This window comes from Phoxinus phoxinus, assembly GCF_949152265.1.
Source record: "Phoxinus phoxinus genome assembly, chromosome: 24".
Taxonomy (NCBI): Eukaryota; Metazoa; Chordata; class Actinopteri; order Cypriniformes; family Leuciscidae; genus Phoxinus; species Phoxinus phoxinus.
Window position 1 is genome coordinate 24,762,629 of NC_136899.1, and position 19,270 is coordinate 24,781,898.

The window sequence follows — 19,270 nt, forward strand, 5'->3', positions numbered from 1 at the left end:
GCAGACTGCACTGCTGAGGTATTCTTTCAGGCTCGTTCACTGAGGATAAAGGAAACCTTTTGTTGCTGTGAAAGGTTGTTCCCTAGCAACAGGGTTGCATTTGGAAGCCTAGGCAACGGTCAATAAATAACATCATTCTCAAGTTTCGGCTAGTTTGGAGATGGAGGTCTCGCTGCATCTTGTCTTACTTTGTGTGCTGTGTAGATTTGTAGGCCTTTCAGGACAACCTGTCGTCCATCGTGTGGTTTACATGCGAATGAAAGAGACGGACCATAGCTTTAATCGCTTATTAACATATTTGAGCAGTGAAACTGAAGTATTGTTCTTTTTTGGAGGCGGTCCGCAAAGATTGCTTGAACACTGAAACAACCAATGATAAACTTCTCAAACGAGTTATTCATTGACCCATGAACCAAACCTCTGGACACACTCAGAACTGTTCTGCTGGAGGGCGAATACAAAACATATTTTAGTTTTGTCTTGTTTAAACACATCAGCTGACACAAAATGGCGTCGCGTCGCGTACTAATCCATCAGAATTACAGAATCAGTGAATTGTAATATCCAGTGTGAGAGGGGACAGAGACGGGGGTAATCGGGCAGGTTCGGCCAGTCGGACCGCCTGAGTTTTAGAGGGGTTTAGGACACTTTTTTTAGCTGACCAGCAGGGAGACAAGCTAAAAAAACAGTTAAAACCAGTTGAACACCAGCTTGGCCCAGCTAAGACCAGCTTAAACCAGCCTAGACTGGTTTTAGCGTGTGTTTTCTTCAGCTGGATGGAGTTGATGTATCTTTAATATCCTGATATCAGCGTCAGGAGGAATTTGCAGCTTTAATTAACAGACAAAACCTTATTATGATTGATAAAACCATCATAGGGCATTTCTTGAGCCATTTAAAGTTGTATTTCTCATTACAGACTGTTACATGTTACCAAATTATGGCTAACTTATTAACTTATGCTTATTCTTTAAAGTGATTCGTTCTTTGTCATTTAATCTGTGTATTTTTTGTTTACATTGTTTTCCATTATGTTATTTGTGGTGCCAATAAAACACTAAATATAAATAGACTAGTGCAACTAATAATAATGTGTATTCTTTATATTTTGTTAATTTAAAAGTATTTGTTTTATTATTGATGTTGAATTAATGAGTCTTCCAAACCAGATAGGCCTGTTAATGTTGATAATTTGCAAAGATTTACAATAATAATAATAATATTTTTATTGTTTATATATATATATGTTATTGTTTCATTAACATTTTTGTGAGTCACATGGGATATTGTAAATACAGATAAATTGCAAAGATCTTTTTAAATCTTTGTATTACCTTTCTTTGCACATTAGTCTGTTTTGATGCTTGTTGAATATTGTACACTGTAAAAAAATATGATCAATAAGTTATGACAACTTGTTTTTACATTGCTTTAACTCATCAAAATAAGTTAAGCAATTCATTTTTTTTAAATAAGTTATATGCTACAATATCCAACTCATCTTTAAAGTCAGTTTAATGTAATGACTTAAACATCCAAGTGGATTGTACTTTGAAACAACTTTAACTCAGAAACTGCAATTTTTTTTTACAAATAATTACAAAGAAATTGCAAGTCACACAATTCATAAAATGTACAATTTTAAGTAAAAAGACGGAAATATTGTTAATCTTTACTTACCGGTAAAACATTTTTTGCAGTGTTCTGATGATATGAATGTTGATACAGATATGATGCGCTTATAATTTGTATTGATATATTTAATTTATTTGCAATCTTTTAATTTTTGATAGATATTCAATTTATTATTTTTGTTAATAGAGATAATTTGCAAAGATTTACACAACTATTACTTTGCCTAAACATATTAGAGACGCTACGACTGTACAGGATTTTAATGAAAACACTTCTGATTTCAATAGCTTTTAATATTACAGTAGGCTATATGTGATCAAATGTGTGCCTATGTGATGCTCTTTCCTCTTTTTGTGTTCGGTGTGACATTGTAAAAAACATTGGTCAACTTGTGTTATTTTAATTGTGCTGTATACATTGGTAAACTACTATTATTATAATTTAATATAATATATTGTATTTTATCTTTAAGTCTAACATAATTTTTCACCTTTCTATGTCAATTTAATTTTTTTGGAAAGAAACTTCAATGTGTCTTCCACTACCCACATTCAGTTTAGTGTGCTTTTATGATAGTTTTGAAAGTATTTGTGAAAAGAACAGGGTGACTTTAGTTTAGTGTGTGTGTGTGTGTGTCTGATGCTTGTGTGTGTCGGCAGCTTCAGTAACGCGCGTCCCCTTGGAGACTAGAGCAGGAGCAACACGTGACACTCCGCCTTACTGATCAGCTTTAGAGGAGAGAGAGAGAGAGAGAGAGAGAGAGAGAGAGAGAGAGAGAGAGAGAGAGACGCAGTAATAAGCGTTTTCCTCTCTCCTCCCTAAAGCATCTCGGCGTGGGGGGGATTTGGGAGAGTGAGTGGGGAACTCAAACGCAAAGTTGACGAACTTTGCACATCTTTTACGAACGCCATTTTGATTCCTCTCCGGAACAACTTTTGCAGCTTCTTTTTTTTCTTCTTCTTCTCTCTCTCCTCAGCTCATCACCACCACCATCATCATCATCATCATCATGTCTCGGCGAAAGCAACCCAACCCCAACAAAGTCAAACGTAAGTTACACGGCTCTCCTTAAAACTCTGCTGTACCGCCGTTGTGTGTTTATTTGATGTGTTTTAGCTTTTGGAGTCAGAGACAAGAGTTAAAGTTAATGTGGAGTTTAGAGGACACTTTTTTTCCCCCAACTTCAGCTTCCTCGTTGCGCGAGACCTGATGCTCACGCGCACAGCCCAAACCTGCCCCAAACAACTCCGTTTCTCCAAGACATCGGCGTGTTTCGGTGCACACAACTTTATGTTGGTCTTTAACAACTTTTTAATGCTGTATGGAAGTTGTTGCATGCGGTGATGGGGTTGAACGCCTGTTGCTGTTAGCTAGCGTTAAGCTAACGCGCTGCTGTCGCGCGGAGCATCTCATCTCGCGTGCACTTTGATCGCTTCGGCTCGAGCTGCTTCTGCCATGATAGTTGTCGACCATCGAAAATGTCGTTTTTAATGCATATCATTTGTTTTTGTTTGTTCGTCTGCTTGTTTGTTCTACTTCGACAACAACCTGTTGCGTCATAAAGTTTGTTCATCTGTTCATGGTTGGCCTGTATTTGATCACGAAACTGTTCAGGTAACTTAGTTGCAGTTTCAGTAACGTGAAAAAAAAACACGGTTCGTTTAATCGTCGAAAGCGAAATATTTGTCTTATTATTAGGATTGGTTAAGATGTGCATCATCAAAGTAAGCACGTTAGGTGTTTAAATGTTGTTTTAAAGTGTTTCTGCGAGTTTTATTGAAAGTTTGTGGTGAACTGAAGGAATGGATGAGCCCGCTCGGTCTCTCGGGAGACGGGCAGCAGAGAGAGCTCGCGCTGGTTAGATAATGGTTGCTAGGCATTTGTGTTCCGTCTCTTTTCCGCCCCTCCTCGGTGAGGCAGAAACTTCAGGAGAGCCCGAGGTAAACGTGGCAAATCCACTCGCCACTTTTTGTGCATCCTTCTCATTCTCCTTATATGCTTTTTTGCATGCTTTTTGCAGAGTTATGCATTTAAAAAAAGTAACATAGTTATTAGTATTTAAAGGGGATAGTTCATCCAGAAATGCAAATTCATCATTTGCTCACCCTCAAGTTGTTCCATCCAAACCTGTATACATTTCATTTGCTCTGCTAAACTTAAAGACAGATATTTTGAAGAATGTTTGTAAATGGCCACCATTCACTTCCATAGTATGGAAAATAAAGGATGACAGAATTTTTCGATGTACTATCCCTTTAAGCAATGGTAGGCACGAGGCCTCTGGTGACCATAGTTATGATAAAATACAGGACATCAGCAACATTTGTGAGTGAGATTTTGCTCGATCAATATGAAGTGATGGGTAAAATCGGCTTGTTATTTGTTGTTCATCAATGAACATGGAGATCTGAGCACATGAATGATCTCAAGTGAAGTAATATTTACAAGTGGGAAACTCTTGTAATGCTGATTTGTGATGTTAAAAGGGGCTGGCCGATTCGATACATTGCAGAAATTATAATATATATAATATGATTTGTAATTTATATATAGAGTATCAGTGAGCTGTAGCAAATAATGCCTGTCACTCAACTTACATGCACATTTAGTTGCATTTAGATACCATAGATAAATAAGTTATATAAATTAATATTTTCCATTATTTTGAACTTAGATGTAGGCCTGGTTAAATAATGAACAATAAACCGTGCACTTAAAAAAAAAAGTTGCTTCCTTACATTAAGTACAATCAACTTAGATGTTTAAGTCGTTTCAACTGAAATTATATTAAACTGAAAATCTTGTATATCTAATTAAAATTGCTTAACTTATTTTGATGAAAAACATTTCATAACTTCATCAAATTTTTTACAGTGTAACAAACACACACAACTTTTAAGTGTCACCAAGTAACACAAAAACAGAAAAGACGATCTGGAACAAGCGTATACCAAATGACACGGAGCAACCGAGATTTCTATAATCGCTCCGGCTCCACTCCAGGTTTTCCGTTCTGCAATCCCCGCACACAGGAGAAGCTGCTCCGACTTTCCAAACACCCATTCCCTGCTCCGGTTCCACTTCACACCACCCTGGTCTGGAGTGGATTGGTACTACAAATAATCAAAAGTCCAATTACTGTTAACCAATCACATTAGGCGACCAAAAAACTAGTTTCGGGGGTCGTGGCAAATAAAGATGTTTCCCGTTGCCTCTTTGGCCTTCTTTTAGAGGAAGGGAGGAGAGGACAGATCCGGATGAGAGGTTCACATTCCATTACGAAATTCAACACTGTAGACGAGCAGAGAGTCGAGAGCTGCAGCAGTGCACTATCACTTCACAGCCTTCTCTCCATCTCTAAATATAAGATCGTATGCGACCCTTTCAAATAAAAGCCCCATCTGATGTATTTAGCTGCACATTTTCTGAGGTTTTTCCTCAAATGAAAGATGTCAAAGTTTGGCAGAGAATAGCCGTGTTATGAGCAGGGCCATGCGGAGGCCTTGCAGCCGGTATTAAAGGATCAGCTTGATGATGTTGTGGCTAAAGGAGGAGGATGTTTCCATGTAGTTTTGTTTGTTTCCTCTTTGGCTGAGGCTAATAGGAAAGTTTGCACTCATATTTGTTCTTTTTATATTTTTGCGATGCATTGCATTCTAGAGTTTCTGAAGTATGCTGTTGCTCTATTATTATTATTTTTTGTTCTCTAGGCTATGCTAATAGAGTTTGTGAAGTGTTTTCTTGCCGTTTTCACATGCAAGATCTAGTGAATGAGATCCCAGAGGAAACGGAGAACTATATGGGAAGTTTTCAGATTCCATTTTAGTTCCCAGTGAATTGAATCCCATGCATAATGTCCCAGTGTGAATTTCTTTTCATCCTTCAGCCTACTTAATTGTTTCATTGTTAATGCTTTTCAAACACCTGAAAATCTGGTGCCCAGTCCCTCTTGGGATTTCTCTATAAGGGATAATTAAAAGTACATCACCCTCCCTCGGGTCTCAGTGAGTGTCTATTGACATTATCTAAATTTGTTATAGTAATTCCCAAGATACCTACACAGCAGGCCTCGGTTGTGGCTGCCAAACGATAAACACTTTACAGCACTGCTTTGCATCAATGACCTCCTGAGATTTACATTTCATTTTATTTGATTGTCCATCTTAGATAGTCAGACCGTTGTACCTGGAATGCTTTGTAAATAATTGATCTCAGATTCAATTAGCCTTTTAAACATCACGTCTTGTTATACTTTTTATAGCATGTTAGGCTGCACCTGGTTAATTCTTATACATCCATCCATCCATTCATTCAAGATGAATGAGGTGCATCTTATCGGTTACTAATACCATTGAAGTCTAAATGAGACCTTACACACGTGCATTAAGGGACCTGTGTAGTGGTGGTCCGGTTATCCTGATGGAGAGGGACCTGCTTTTGGCCTTAGGGCAGAATTGGTTGCCCCTTTGGCTCCCAGGCTATATTTATCCTGCCTTTTTTAGATAAGATTATATTCCATCCCTCTGTGTGGCGGAGGGACACAGCAGGAGAACCACTTGGGTGGAGTGAGAGATGGAGAAAATGAGCTCTAAGTTTTATTTTTAGTCCCCCTCCCACAAATTGGGTGTTTATCCATTAATATTAGGATGCTGTTGTATGAACATCACACAAAATAACTAGATATTCAATTAGAAAAACACAATCTAGAATGGCAGAGATGTGTATTTGATTGTTTCAGGGGTTTGTTGATGGTATTAGATCACAGATTCACTTGTGTTTTATTAAAACGAGTGGCTTATTTTAGCGCGACATGGGCATGCTTCTGTCGGGACGCCCCTAGAATAGTGTTGGGTGCTGACATTTTAGCCCCGGCTATATTTGTGGTTGTCCAGGACTGCATTTCCCAAAAGCATCGTAAGCCTAAGTTGATCGTAGAACAATCGCCACCAATGGTCCCTACAATCAACTTCTTTTGGGCTTATATTTCATGAATGCTGCTCTTGCCGCCTCCTCACCGTGGCTCATTATCGTTAGATGTGTCAAATATGGGATTGAAAGCTTAACCTCAAAAATTCAACCGATCCTTTCTGTGATTGCAGGAGATTGCTGTCATGGCCCACACAGGCAGCACTTATCATTGGCTGTGAAAACATGAAAAACATGTTTGGTTCAGTAACAGTGCAGCTGCAATAGATATAGCTCAAAACAACAATTCAGATTAAATCAATTTGAGAAACAGTTCCATTTAAATTGTAAAATAAACTATTCAAAATGATTTGAACTACTTTTGCTAAGACAAGCATGTCTATTATTCTTTTCTTCTCTATTGTGACGTACTGGGAACTTGATTTTGTCCGTGGGGTATTGGTTGGATGGTTGTGGTTTGCTATTGGCTGATCTCATGTGAGTGACAGGTTGCCCCGCCCTCGTCATCAGAGAAGAGATGTTGCAAGAGGGAGGGGAAAATATTTTGATGGCAAGGCACAAGAATAAAAAAACAGATGTGCACGGATAAATCATTTATTATAACTAGTGCAAGATTCCGTCAAAGAACAAGAATTGCCAATTTTGATTCCATGATGACTTTAAAACCCTCGAACGTGGGTGCTGTAGTTGTGTATGATGCCTCAAAACACGTGGCTTGTAGAGGAGAGATGTTCTGATACACCTTTTCTGATGATTGTTCTCTGACTGAAAAATCCCAGACTGGAATTGTCTAGAAACTTGAGCCAGAAAGAAACCAATCGAAACTCTAGCAACTGCGTAACAGCGAGAAAAAAAACAAAAAAACACTTTAGCAACCACGTAGCAATGCCATGGCAACCACCCACAACATCCTACCATTGTGGGCCACTGCCAGAACACCCTAGCAACTGCATAGCAACGATCTAAAATCCACTCACAACATCTTTAGCAACCACAAAGGAACATGTTGGAAAACACTCAATACAGTAGCAAAAAAAAGACTGAACACCTGCATAACAATGTTTTTTAATCTAGTATTATTGTTTTAATTGGCTGAAAAGTTTCATTCAAGTGACGGATTGCCATGCTTTATAGTCTGTAGCTTTAGGATCGTGGAGAATCTTTCATCAGAGCATTGACCCAATCATTCGCCGTGTTTAGCAGTCATCAGGCTAATGGGCCATAAGGCTGAATGCATCTTTTTGGGTTTTGACGATGCATCGCAAACACCCTGTTATTGCAGCCAGTCTTATCACCTTTCCCGGCTTCTCCCCCGAGCCGTTCCAACCAGCAAATAAAGTTAGTATTTGCTAAGAGTTCAAAGTCTAACCCAACGGCTATCACCGATGTGAAAGAATGCCACAATGGAGGACAGGAGGGAGAGAGGGAGGCAGGGAAAATGGAGGTCCAGCAACGCTGAGCGGAGGAGATGAGAGGAAAGACGGGAAGTGAAACTTGCCTCTTCTCTGAGGTGGAGGGGAAAGAGATGAAGGAAGTGTTCGAACAATAGCGAGTTTAGCAGCACGACTGTTTTCCCTCTCTGAGATTCAGACAGAGCTAGTGGTTTTAACACCACCGTCCCTGTATTTACTGCCATTTGATCCTCCACGTATCTTCCCCCTCCCCAACTCTCCTGTCTTGTTTCCTATAGTGTTTAAACTAAAGTCATAATGGACAGTTCTTGTTTTTAATTGAACATTGCTGTATAAATTATTTATTCGTGCACATTATTTTTTGTAACACTTTACAATCATTAGTGAACTACCTTAGTTAACATGAACTAAGAATGAACAATACGTCTACAGCATTTATTAATCTTAGTAGGGCAGTAAACAATTAATCGCGATTAATCGAATCCAAAATAAAAGTTTGTGTTTACATAATATATGTGTGTGTATTGTGAATAATTGTTTTGTATATATAAATACAGACACATGCATGTATATATTTAAGAAAAAAATGTTATTTATATATAAAATAGTTCTATTTATATATAATATAAATCATATAAAAATATATATGCAGTATATAAATGCATGTGTGTGTATTTATATATTTTTATATATATATATATACACACACACACAAAATAATTATACACAACACACACACATATATTATGTAAACACAAACTTTTATTTTGGATTCGATTAATCGCGATTAATCGTTTACAGCCCTAAATCTTAGTTGATATTAATTTCAACATTTAATAATGCATTATTAAAACATGCATTATTTAGCATTAAATAATGCACGGTGAACTAACATGAACAAACAATCACCAGCTGTATTTTTATTAACAAAGATTCATAAATACTGTAACAAATGTATTGCTCATTGTTAGGTCATACATTAGTTGATACATTAACTAATAAACCTTATTGTAAAGCTTTACCATTATTTTTTTTATTCATAATTGAACCAATCCCTTTTTTTGGAGCAAGCATCTCTACTAATCTCTGATGATGTGTTTACTGGCGCGAGGCAACCTGTCACTCACATTAGATCCACCAATAGCAAACCACAACCATCCAATCAATTCTCAATGGAAAAAAATCAAGTCCCACCCTACAATTTTTGTGTTTCACTTGGTTATACGTCACAGTAGGGAAATAAATAACTATCGCAACTTCTGTTTAATGCTGAATTTAAGCGAGTGGGCCGACTGATGTACAGCCTCTCTTTCTGTCTCTGCTCTCGTTTGCTCTCTCAAGCCTGAAGCTCGCTCTCTCCCTCCCTCTTGCTGACTAAACAGTTTTGTCAGCTGGCAGTTGCTCGCAGGATTTGCGATAGCTTCTGGAGGCTGGGACGGGGGGGAGGGTGGTACTCACAGGCAGCACTTGTTGCTTAGTGGAGCTGGCCGAGAGAGAAAGAAAAGAAGGGAGGGAAGAAAGGGTGGAACAGACAAGAAGAGGGTGTTTGCAGAAAGGAAAAAAAGAGGCTAGCAGCATCGCACAACCAGTTTCTGTCCCGGCTACGTGTAGAACGCAAATTAGGGGTGTAGCAGTATATTGTTTCACAATTTATCGCAATACAAAAATGCAACAAAATGTATCGTGGATAGTGACAATATGTATAGTGGATAGTTCACCCAAAAATAAAAATTACTGTGTGAGAAAAGTTTTAGTTTTCAGAGAAGTGTCACTACATTAAACTATAATGTTGAATATAATGCAATGGGGGATATTTATGGGTCCTGATAATGCCAAATGTATTGTTACCAGTAAAAAGTGGCCTACATTATTTTAAATAAATCTAGTCAGTGACAGTGCAAGCATATTCGTCTAAAATAATTCTATATTTTTAGCGTCAGAATCATATTCTGGTGCCACTATCACTATCCTGTGAATTGGGTTACCAGCACCAAGTCCAAGCCTATTCATTTACACGCACAATTTAATACCAAATTTAGTTTTTTTATTATCTTGTTGACCTTTTATCATCACTCTTGGAGTATCGCAATAATATCGTATCGTGATAATGTATCTTGACATTTGGGGTATCGTTACACCCCTAACGCACTGCATTAATGTGTCGTCTTGAGTTGGGACTTCTTGTGACCCAAAAAGGGTATTTTGTTGCAGCTTAACAATGTGTGGCGCAACACATATTCTGCATCTGACACGTTTGAGGACATGCAGACAGGCCTTTGTGTAAACAGCGCAAATCTGGTCTGGCGCTAATCGAAAGCCAAGAGGTGGCTGTTTGCTCCCGTCTGCCACCTTGCCACTCGACAGACAACAAATATAGCCTTCAAGGATGAGCTGGCCTAATGACATCTTACCTGGCAGCCACAGTGCATGCTGGGAAAAGATGTAATCCTGAGATGCAGCTCGGCAAACATGACGGTGACCACAGATCTGTTGGTGATGTTTATGGTCTTTGTTGTCATTTGTGTGTTGCTCATACTGTCCAAGCTAAATATTGGGCGTGATTATCTTTAAGACATTTTGTTTACCAAATTGATTAATCCTGGCACCGTGATGGCAAATTTTACGTGTGCCTCACTCACATTTCCTTTTAGTTTCTTTTAGCATATTTACTAAAGTGCAGTGCCATGGTGTGTTGAAAAGTTGTGCTTTTTTTTAGTCCACCCCTGGTTCTTATTTGACGTCGCTCCACGTTGAATAAAATAATCAACCTTTCCAGTTGCTCTTCATACAGTGATGGATAAGAAACAGATAATTCAAGTGCATAACAACCTTCCCACTCACCCCCTTTTTCAAAACCGAACCATACATACCCATCCACACCCACACACACAATGTCCTGCCATCTCCTCTCATGAGCTGAAAAGGTACTGTTGTTTGTTCTGCAAACACAGGACACACCTCGTATCCACAGAGACCGGAGCTCATGCCCCTAGTCCTACTGCACCTCAGGCTCGTAAAGAAGTCAACCACACACCTTCTTGCAACCTCTTGTGCAAACACACAGGCCTCCACCTGAGAGCATCCCTTTGCACAGCTGCTAAGAGCGTAGGGGGGATGGGAGGACGAGATTACTGGACTGGCCTTGGGACGAAGGCGGAGACACCGGGAGTAAATGAAGACTCGGAGGGGAGGAAGGCTTTAGAGCTCCACCAGCATTCCTGTCTCCCACTTTCTTTTGTAAAAATGATCTTGCAAGTTTAGACAAAACAGTTGGTCACGTTCGACTTTTCGCGTCGTCTCGAATTTGACGCACGTCCAGAATCACGGTCAGGGCAGTGTGGTTTAAGGGCAAGCTCACACTACAGGACTGTGGACTAGCTTAATTGCTGTGGTGTGCGCACACTACACAACGAGGTTTCGTGTCGTAGGTATTTCACAGTAGCGCGCATACTACACAACACAATGCTGACGAGGGGCACAAAGTTCAAGACATTTGGTTGGGGCAGTTCCAATCAACAGCGGGAGAAAAACAGATAAATTTACGTGAGAAATTCACGCAAGTGATTACGAGATTTTTCATTTTATACCATCTGCACTGTGATTGGATGGATTAGTTCCACCTTGTCGTTGCATTGCACACACTACATGATTATGTGGCAATATCAAAGAGGTTTGAAAATATTGCCGCGTCTGTGACTGGTCGAGACAGGCTTAGATCATGTTGCTGATCTGCTCATACTTAACGTGCATCGGCGACCAACAATTTAGCCGCAATCCGCGGGGTTTGTTGCAGACCATGGAAATCTGTGCGACAGCAAAATTCAACCAAAAGTTGTGTAGTATGAGCTTGCCGTTTTCTTTTTAAAGTTTCACATCCAAACTAAAACGTTAGAAAATGCTTAAATTGATCTTACTGTGCAGTCTGCATGCGTAAAACATAATAAAAGCTCACTGACGTGATACAATAATTTTATTAGCAAAATATTGCACCAATAACTGGTACGTCCAGGTCGCACTCATTCGCAATTCCATTTATGGTCTAAAAAGCAATCGTCCTCATGTTTTGTTGGTGAACAACAATTGCAAGTTACAGTCATCTTTGAAGTAATCTAATATGAAAATTGTACAAAGTAACATTTATCTTTAGCAACACTGTGAAAGTAATACCTAGTAGGCACATGCGTCAAATGACTGGACTTGACGTTATTACTGTGGACTGAAGACCAAAACGTACAGAAATCAAATATATCCGGATTAGTGTAGACGTTGCCTAAGATGCGTGACTGTTATACCATGCAAGCATCAATGACGAAGAACTCTTCCTAAAAAAAAACACCCCCGGTTCACTTAAAAAAATGAAACCTCCCAGAATCCACCTCAAAAACCTGAACAGAGTCATCACACCAGGAGAATAACACTCCTCGATGACAGGTCAGCCATTTCCAAATAACACCAGGCCACGCTGATTCTGTTTAGGGACATCAGCATTAGAAAAGATAGCAAATGCTGATATGCCGGCTGCTGTTTCCAAAATAAATGCGTCTTTGTGATGGAGCCGGCTGATGTGATGTGAGGGGGTTGGGTTAGCGAGGTCTCGGGCTCTAAAGTGGGCGATCAAGCCCAATTTTGAGCTGCAAATTCAAATGGCCAGGTGAAAAGGTAGAGGTGTGTCTGCCTCACTGGTCTGGGGTTAATGGTACACCGTCTGGCTCCCATGGGAAACGAGGAGTCAATGGGGCAGGCTCTGCTGACGTGCCCCTGAGGAGACGGCACAAAAGACAGCGAGCTGGGTTCTTTCTTCTCCTGAAACCTGGCCTTTCCCATCAGGGGCTACATACACAATGAGCAGACAGAAACGCTGCCCTCCTTCAACACCTACTTCACAGCAAGCCAACACGCTCGGATATTTCTGAGGGACCCACCCAGATGACATGTGGAAAACCATGAAGTCAAATAAATTATGTAAAAGTCTGACTCTACTTGTTCAAGTCTACTTGGAGGAATCTTGTTGCAATCATATATAGGTATTTTACAATTACATACATACGGCCCAGACATTTCTTGACATTTTCACCCACTAACCGAACAAACCTGACACTAAACCTGAACCAGACCTGGTCTCCCATGCCTCACTTTGTTTTAAAACAAACACTAATGGTATTTAACGTTTTCCTGTACAACAGCTGTGTGGTTCAAAACAACTGCTTGTTCAAATGCAGTATCATCCAACCTGTCTGTGCCTGTCAATGAGTTTATAAGAGGGGATGAGCGCTAACATTTCAAGACATCTCCATCTGAGTTAGTCATCCGTAAATGCTTTGGATACCTCTACTTCCTTAATCTAGTTTCCATCCATCCACAGCATCCCACAAAACATGTCAGTGTCCAAGGAGTGTTATCATTAACCAGGGAGTTAGACTCCACTCATGAACTTTGTTACCAAGTGCTTGGGGAAAAGTAGAGCAGAGGCAATAATAAACTTAATCAAAGAGCAGAGAAGATAACCAGGCTGTTGATTGCCTCATGAGAAGACCAGATCAAGGGTCCGTCTGAAAGTACAGCCTTCACAAAATGCATGTTGCATGTCTTAGATCCGATAAAATGGCTGCTTAGCTCATCCTTGTGGGTTACTGTACTACTAACCTGATTTTTTGGGGGGTCGTGCAAGTTGAAATTGATTCGTTTATGAATTTTGACATTTACAGACTTGTGAAGGGTCATAATTGTCAGCACATAAAGTTTAAAAACATACAACATCCTCATTTGGGTGAAGCGCCCTTGTGTTAGATGTGCAAAGTGTCTGTTTTGTCTCCATCAACGTTGCATAACTTGTCATAAAGTGGATAGTGTCTCTGTAATGTCTTCTGTTAGATTGTAGTCGTTTCATTCTGCCATAATCTCTGAACAGGGTCAGTGGGCAGTTGATAAGTTATAAAGAAATTCAGGGCCTGTATGAAACTTAACTAATGCCACTTGTTGCACTTCTGCATTGTGTTCTGGCTTTTAGACCACTATAGATTTGTTCCCAGATTTCAGGTGTTAATTCGTTTAAATCCTCGCCTTGTGATGTCAGGATTGGTCACTTTCGAGCTGCACGTCTGTGTTTGTGATTCAACTGCCTGTGTCATGGATTGCTAAGGAAATGGCCTATCCCACAAGGCTGTGTGCGAGTCTGTTAAACCTCGGCTGAACAGGAAATGGTGGATACTGGATGTTACTGTTATGATAACTATTGTGCTACATTAAGGGAATTGTTCATCAGAACTGGTAAAATAAAAGGTTTCGACTTTAAAGGGATAGTTCACTTTAAAATGAAAATTCTGTCATCATATACTCACCCTCAAGTTACTTCAAACTTGTATGAATTTCTTTCTTCTGCTGAACATAAAGGAAGATATTTTGAAGAATGTCAGTAACCAAATGGTCCCATTGACTGCCATATTATATTTATTTTCCTTCTATGGAAGTCAATGGGACCAGTGAACTATAATAGAAGTTAATTATAATAGAACAATTTCAGAACAGGTTACATAGACCCTAAGGAAAGTCAAACTTTTTTTTTTTTATGAAAGTTTTGACAACAGGCTTTTTTTTTTTTTTATAAAAAGATAAACCTCACATATTTCAACCTTTAAATCATTTTTATAAAAATGAGTCTAAAAAGATAAATTACTGACATGTACAATGCACATTAGCTTCTCGTTTATAATTAATAGTAAAATCATAGACAGTATGAGTAAAATTCGGTCCGATTTTCCTGTGGCGTCTGTCGTTGCTATGCAACCATGCACTGCGCTCTCCACAACGACAAAGAGGTTTTAGTAGCTAATGGATTTCCACCCCCGAGTAACGCTTGCTGAAGCTCAGCTACAAGATTTATTTACGGATAAGAGAAAAAACACCCGTAGTGTTTGGGTGCACCCCCATCCTTCATGTTGACTGAGCTTTCAATGTTGTTACGGAAAAGGTGAAGCTGATTGGTTGGTTCTTGTCACATGACCTGTGGTGCGCTTGCGGAATTCTAATAATTTTTTTTTTTTTTCCTGAAAAAATAAAATCGCTTGCCATGCGCCTACATTTGAAATAACGAACTTGAGTGTGCAAAAGACGCGATATGTGAACGCCCCATTGGCGAGCTACCTCCAATAAGGCCACGGGCTACTGGTTGCGAGCGACGTGTTGGAGACCCCTGCTCTACAGAGTATAGTTTGCTGCTGCTCGTCGGACGGCTTCCGAACCAAGTCCAAATAATGGATGTTGCACCGTTCTTTTTCACCAGCTCCTCCGGTTTGCTTTCACCCGTTTACTCAAGAATACGATGATCCGTTGCAGCTCATGGCTCTAAATTTCGCGGGTAGATTGCGTCATCAACATGCATTATCGCGATATTAAAATCTATATCGTAGGCTAATTTTGTATCGTTTATATCGCCCATTACTATTAGATGGTCAACATTAAATGCTTAATCAGGTTGTCCTCTAAGAACCTCTCGCCAAGGGACAAAATAAGTGTTTAAAGTTCTCCAAAATCAGTGGAGGAAACCAGAACTTTTTCCTTTGTTGAGCTATGTGACGGTTTCAGCTAAGCCTGCTTGCCTTTGTTTGAAACTTGTAATTGTTCCTTCCTGCGTGTTTTAACCCCTTTTATCCTTTCAGGACCTCACAATGTTGAGGGCTGTCACCCACCCACCAATCTGTACCCACTCTGGTGCCGCCTTACATCTGATGGGGACCCTCTTTATCAATGTGTGGGCAAACATTAAGGGGGCCCATAGAGATGTAAATGAGGCCTTTGCGGCCCTGCAGCCGAAACGCTAGTGCCCTAACGCCTCTAAAGCACTGTAATGGAATAACAAAAGAGATTGGTCTGTAATGACCAGCCGTCCTTTGACTGCTACACTCAGGGCTTGTGTGCTTTCTTTCATTTCTGTACCGGGTGATGTCATTCAGATTCGTCACTTGAAGGTGGTTTCAAGCTAATTGACACTTAAAGAACAATACAAGCATGAATAACATGTTGTGATGTCCTGTGGATAACAATGTACATTTGTGCAGCTTACTCCCAAATTTAGTCTATTGTGTTTTAAATAAAGACCTCAATTATTTGTGTAGAAGGTGACACCTAGCATACTTTTTTTTATGCGACACCATATGCACAATTAATAACATAATCGTTACACAGAGTTGGAACTCTAAATTACATATATTTTATTTTCACTGTCAGCATTACAGTTCTGAAAGCTACTTTGACTAACATGATGTCCAATGAAATTAAATCAGAATTTGCTGCACAATGAAAAAAAAATTTTGGTCGGGAATTTCGGTCTGGACTCGATCCGTTGAGGAGTAATTATGCTCGGCTCCCAGAAGGCCGAGCCAATCAAATTGCCAGGGCGGGCTTTAATCGATGATGGACAGTTGATCTGCGGTTACGTAATCACCACGTCATCAAAGAGCGCTTGGGTTGAATTGGTTTTCAACAGAGATGAAGACGACTGCAGCTGGAGGATCGAGATGTTTAGATTCCGCTATCGCGTCTGTTATAAAAGAAATCGACAGCGCACTAATTTTAAAAGACGAACAGAGAACCGCAATCAAGGCATTTGTCGATCGGAAAGATGTGTTTGCCGTCCTTCCTACGGGATTCGCCAAAAGTTTAATTTATCAGCTGCTCCGATGGTGGCTAAGAAGACGGGACGCAATTAAAACCAATGGAAGGGATGCGCTCACGATCTCTGTTCTCTGAAGCCTCAGATGAACACGCTTCTTCAGCCGGCTCTCTTTCAGCGTCTTTCCATTTTTTTTAAATCAGTCAAGTCGCGTTGCAACCGTGTTATAAAGTTGAGACAGGGCCGACAAATGCGAGAAGATTTATTTGCTTTATTGTCGAGATCTAATCCTAAACGGAGAACTTGTTCGTATACACATACACCTTTTGTATTTATCTCAAAAATGCTATTCGTGCTTGTAAGTACTCCGTGAATCCTTAAATTATTTTTACAATAACGGCAAAGATCGTTTACACTCATTAATTTACTACTTCTTCCAGCGTGCGTGCAGTTGAGCTCTGTTGACAACTACGTCACTTACTTCGTTGCTCTGATTGGTTGTAGGTCTATCCAATTGAGTGCAGAGTTAAGACACGCCTCATAATCAAAGCCCTATGGAGCAGTATCAGACTCACATTCTGCCTAGAATATGAGTATGACGAAGTCAGGCTATAATTGACCCCTTTTCTCGTGTGAAATGACACAAAGTTCTCACTTTTGCCTCGTTCTTTGTTTGTAGACTCCCTCTACAGCCTTTTGTAGGATGGTCAGCCTGATGCTAACCACCAAGCTGCCACATTTACAAAAAAAAATTGGGACTTTAACGCTCTCAGCCTGCAAATTCCCCTCTGAAGTTCCAGTGCCTCCCCCCCCCCCCCCCTCCATTCTAGATGAATTGCTCCCTTGTAGGAGCGTGTCCTCAGGCAGACGCCTATGTAGGGGAGAGCCCTGCACAGCAACTCTGGAAAAAACAATGTGACTCTTATTTCAGGGAGGGGAGGGGAGGGGGGGGGGGGGGGTCTGTACGTGATGTGATGCTAGGCTAGGGAGTCGCTTCAGCACAGATGAGAAGCCGTGCACGTCAGCACACACTGGAGTGTGATGGATGACCCCTTCTGCAACCGCCGGCCTGGTTGTCACTCAGGCGAACGGCAATAGCAAACAGCTGGCAGCCTGAGGCGTGATTGGCCGAAGGGAGTCACATGGGTTGGCTTTTGGGGGCGTGGCCTTAAAAGTGGGTGGTGGTCGGCCGTCACAGCACCAGTTGGCTGATGTTTTGGCCTTGTACTTTGGCCTGCATCCTTGCTTTTGGAGTTTATGCCATGTAACATTGGAACAGAAGCCAAAACTGGGCCGGAGGGGAGGGGAGGTGCAGGAGTGATTGAGTGAAAGAAGAGGCAGTGAGGGAATGCACACTGACTGACCATAACACCGCTGTCAGAACTGGGCCTTCGAGGTGTCCAATACGTTCTTTCACAGATCTTTTCTCACACCAAACAAGCGTTCTTTTTCAGGAGAGGAGAAAAAGCGCTCTTGACAGCCACAAATCATGCGTGCTCACTGCATGTCTGTTTATGTGCGCGCATTTGAGCCGCAAAGAGATGTTCTCAGCATCAGCTCGATGAAGGCCGTATTCTTCTTTGCTTTACAAAGAGCTCCATTATAAGTGCTGTAAGAGGCATATCTGCCTAGTTCTCTGTCAAACACCCCTCCAATGGTTTTCCTTTTCTTTAGTCCTTTCAAATAAATGATGGAGAACTCACTGTGGTGGCTCTCCAGCCTCAACTTGACCAGCTAGACTTTCAGAAGTGCGTCAGTCGCATTTTATCATATTCACAGTGAATCAAATTGTCTTGACTTTGGTTGAACTGGATAAAATGTTAGTGTGGTTTGTTTGCACACTTCTTTTCATAATTAGCATCTTTGTTTGTTCGTGATATTTTGATCTCTTTTAACACTGGTTTGTATGAGGGAATCCCTTTGCAATAATGGTACGTTCACACAATTTCAGGATGCGTGCACAGCATTGTGGGCCTCTTTTTGAGTATGACTTGTAGGAGCTTGCCGTTTTTACAGGACTGAAAAGGCCTGGAGGTACCCCCCCCCCACACCACACCACCTCCTCTTCCTACTCCCCGTCTCTTGTGTTCTCAGGTGTACAGTGAATCTAGTCTATTTCATGAAACCAGCAGCCACACCCATACCTCAACGGTGCATAAAAGAGAGATGGTTATCACAAGTGTCTCTATACTTTTATTGCGACGTTTGGCAAGCATAAGTCAGTCATTATATGGCTTTTAAGATTAGATTTTTATTTTACTTGCATTCATGCCCACTGCTATGTTATGCGTGCACAGTATGCTAAATAAAATGTACTTTTTCAGTTATTCTTGAGTTATATCACATGAAAAAAAAATGTCCTTTTCTTTTTTTGCAATACTCTGATTTTATTGAACCAAGTTAGCTTTGAGCATCCTCTGCATTAATTTTTGCCTTAACTGTTCATGCATCCGTTTCTCCGTCCCTCATTATCACCAGTGATGTTAAAACTAGGGCTGTCAAAAGATTAATCACATCCAAAATAAAAGTTTGTGTTTACATAATATATGTGTGTATACTGTGTAGAATTATTATGCATAAATACACACACATTCATGTATATATTTAAGGAATAATTGCATTTATATACTGTATATACATTTATATAATTTATATTATATATAAATATTTTATATATAAATATAACCAG

General features: G+C 40.2%; 1 protein-coding gene across 10 annotated transcripts in view; it reads left to right on the plus strand.

The window, feature by feature from the left end:
* The first annotated feature begins 2,412 nt into the window (after nt 1–2,412).
* The window catches only part of rreb1a (ras responsive element binding protein 1a), a 60,060-nt gene continuing 43,202 nt past the window's right edge, over nt 2,413–19,270 (plus strand). For 6 of the 10 annotated variants that reach the window (XM_079602285.1, XM_079602283.1, XM_079602288.1 and 3 more), the window contains exon 1: nt 2,420–2,684. Coding sequence is in view for 3 of the 10 variants with exons in the window: in XM_079602283.1 (XP_079458409.1) it covers nt 2,645–2,684 (40 nt within the window). In the remaining 7 variants the exon portion in view is untranslated. Of the gene's footprint in view, nt 2,685–19,270 lie in introns of all 10 variants that reach the window. The other 4 variants (XM_079602282.1, XM_079602286.1, XM_079602281.1 and 1 more) reach the window with 3 other exon arrangements.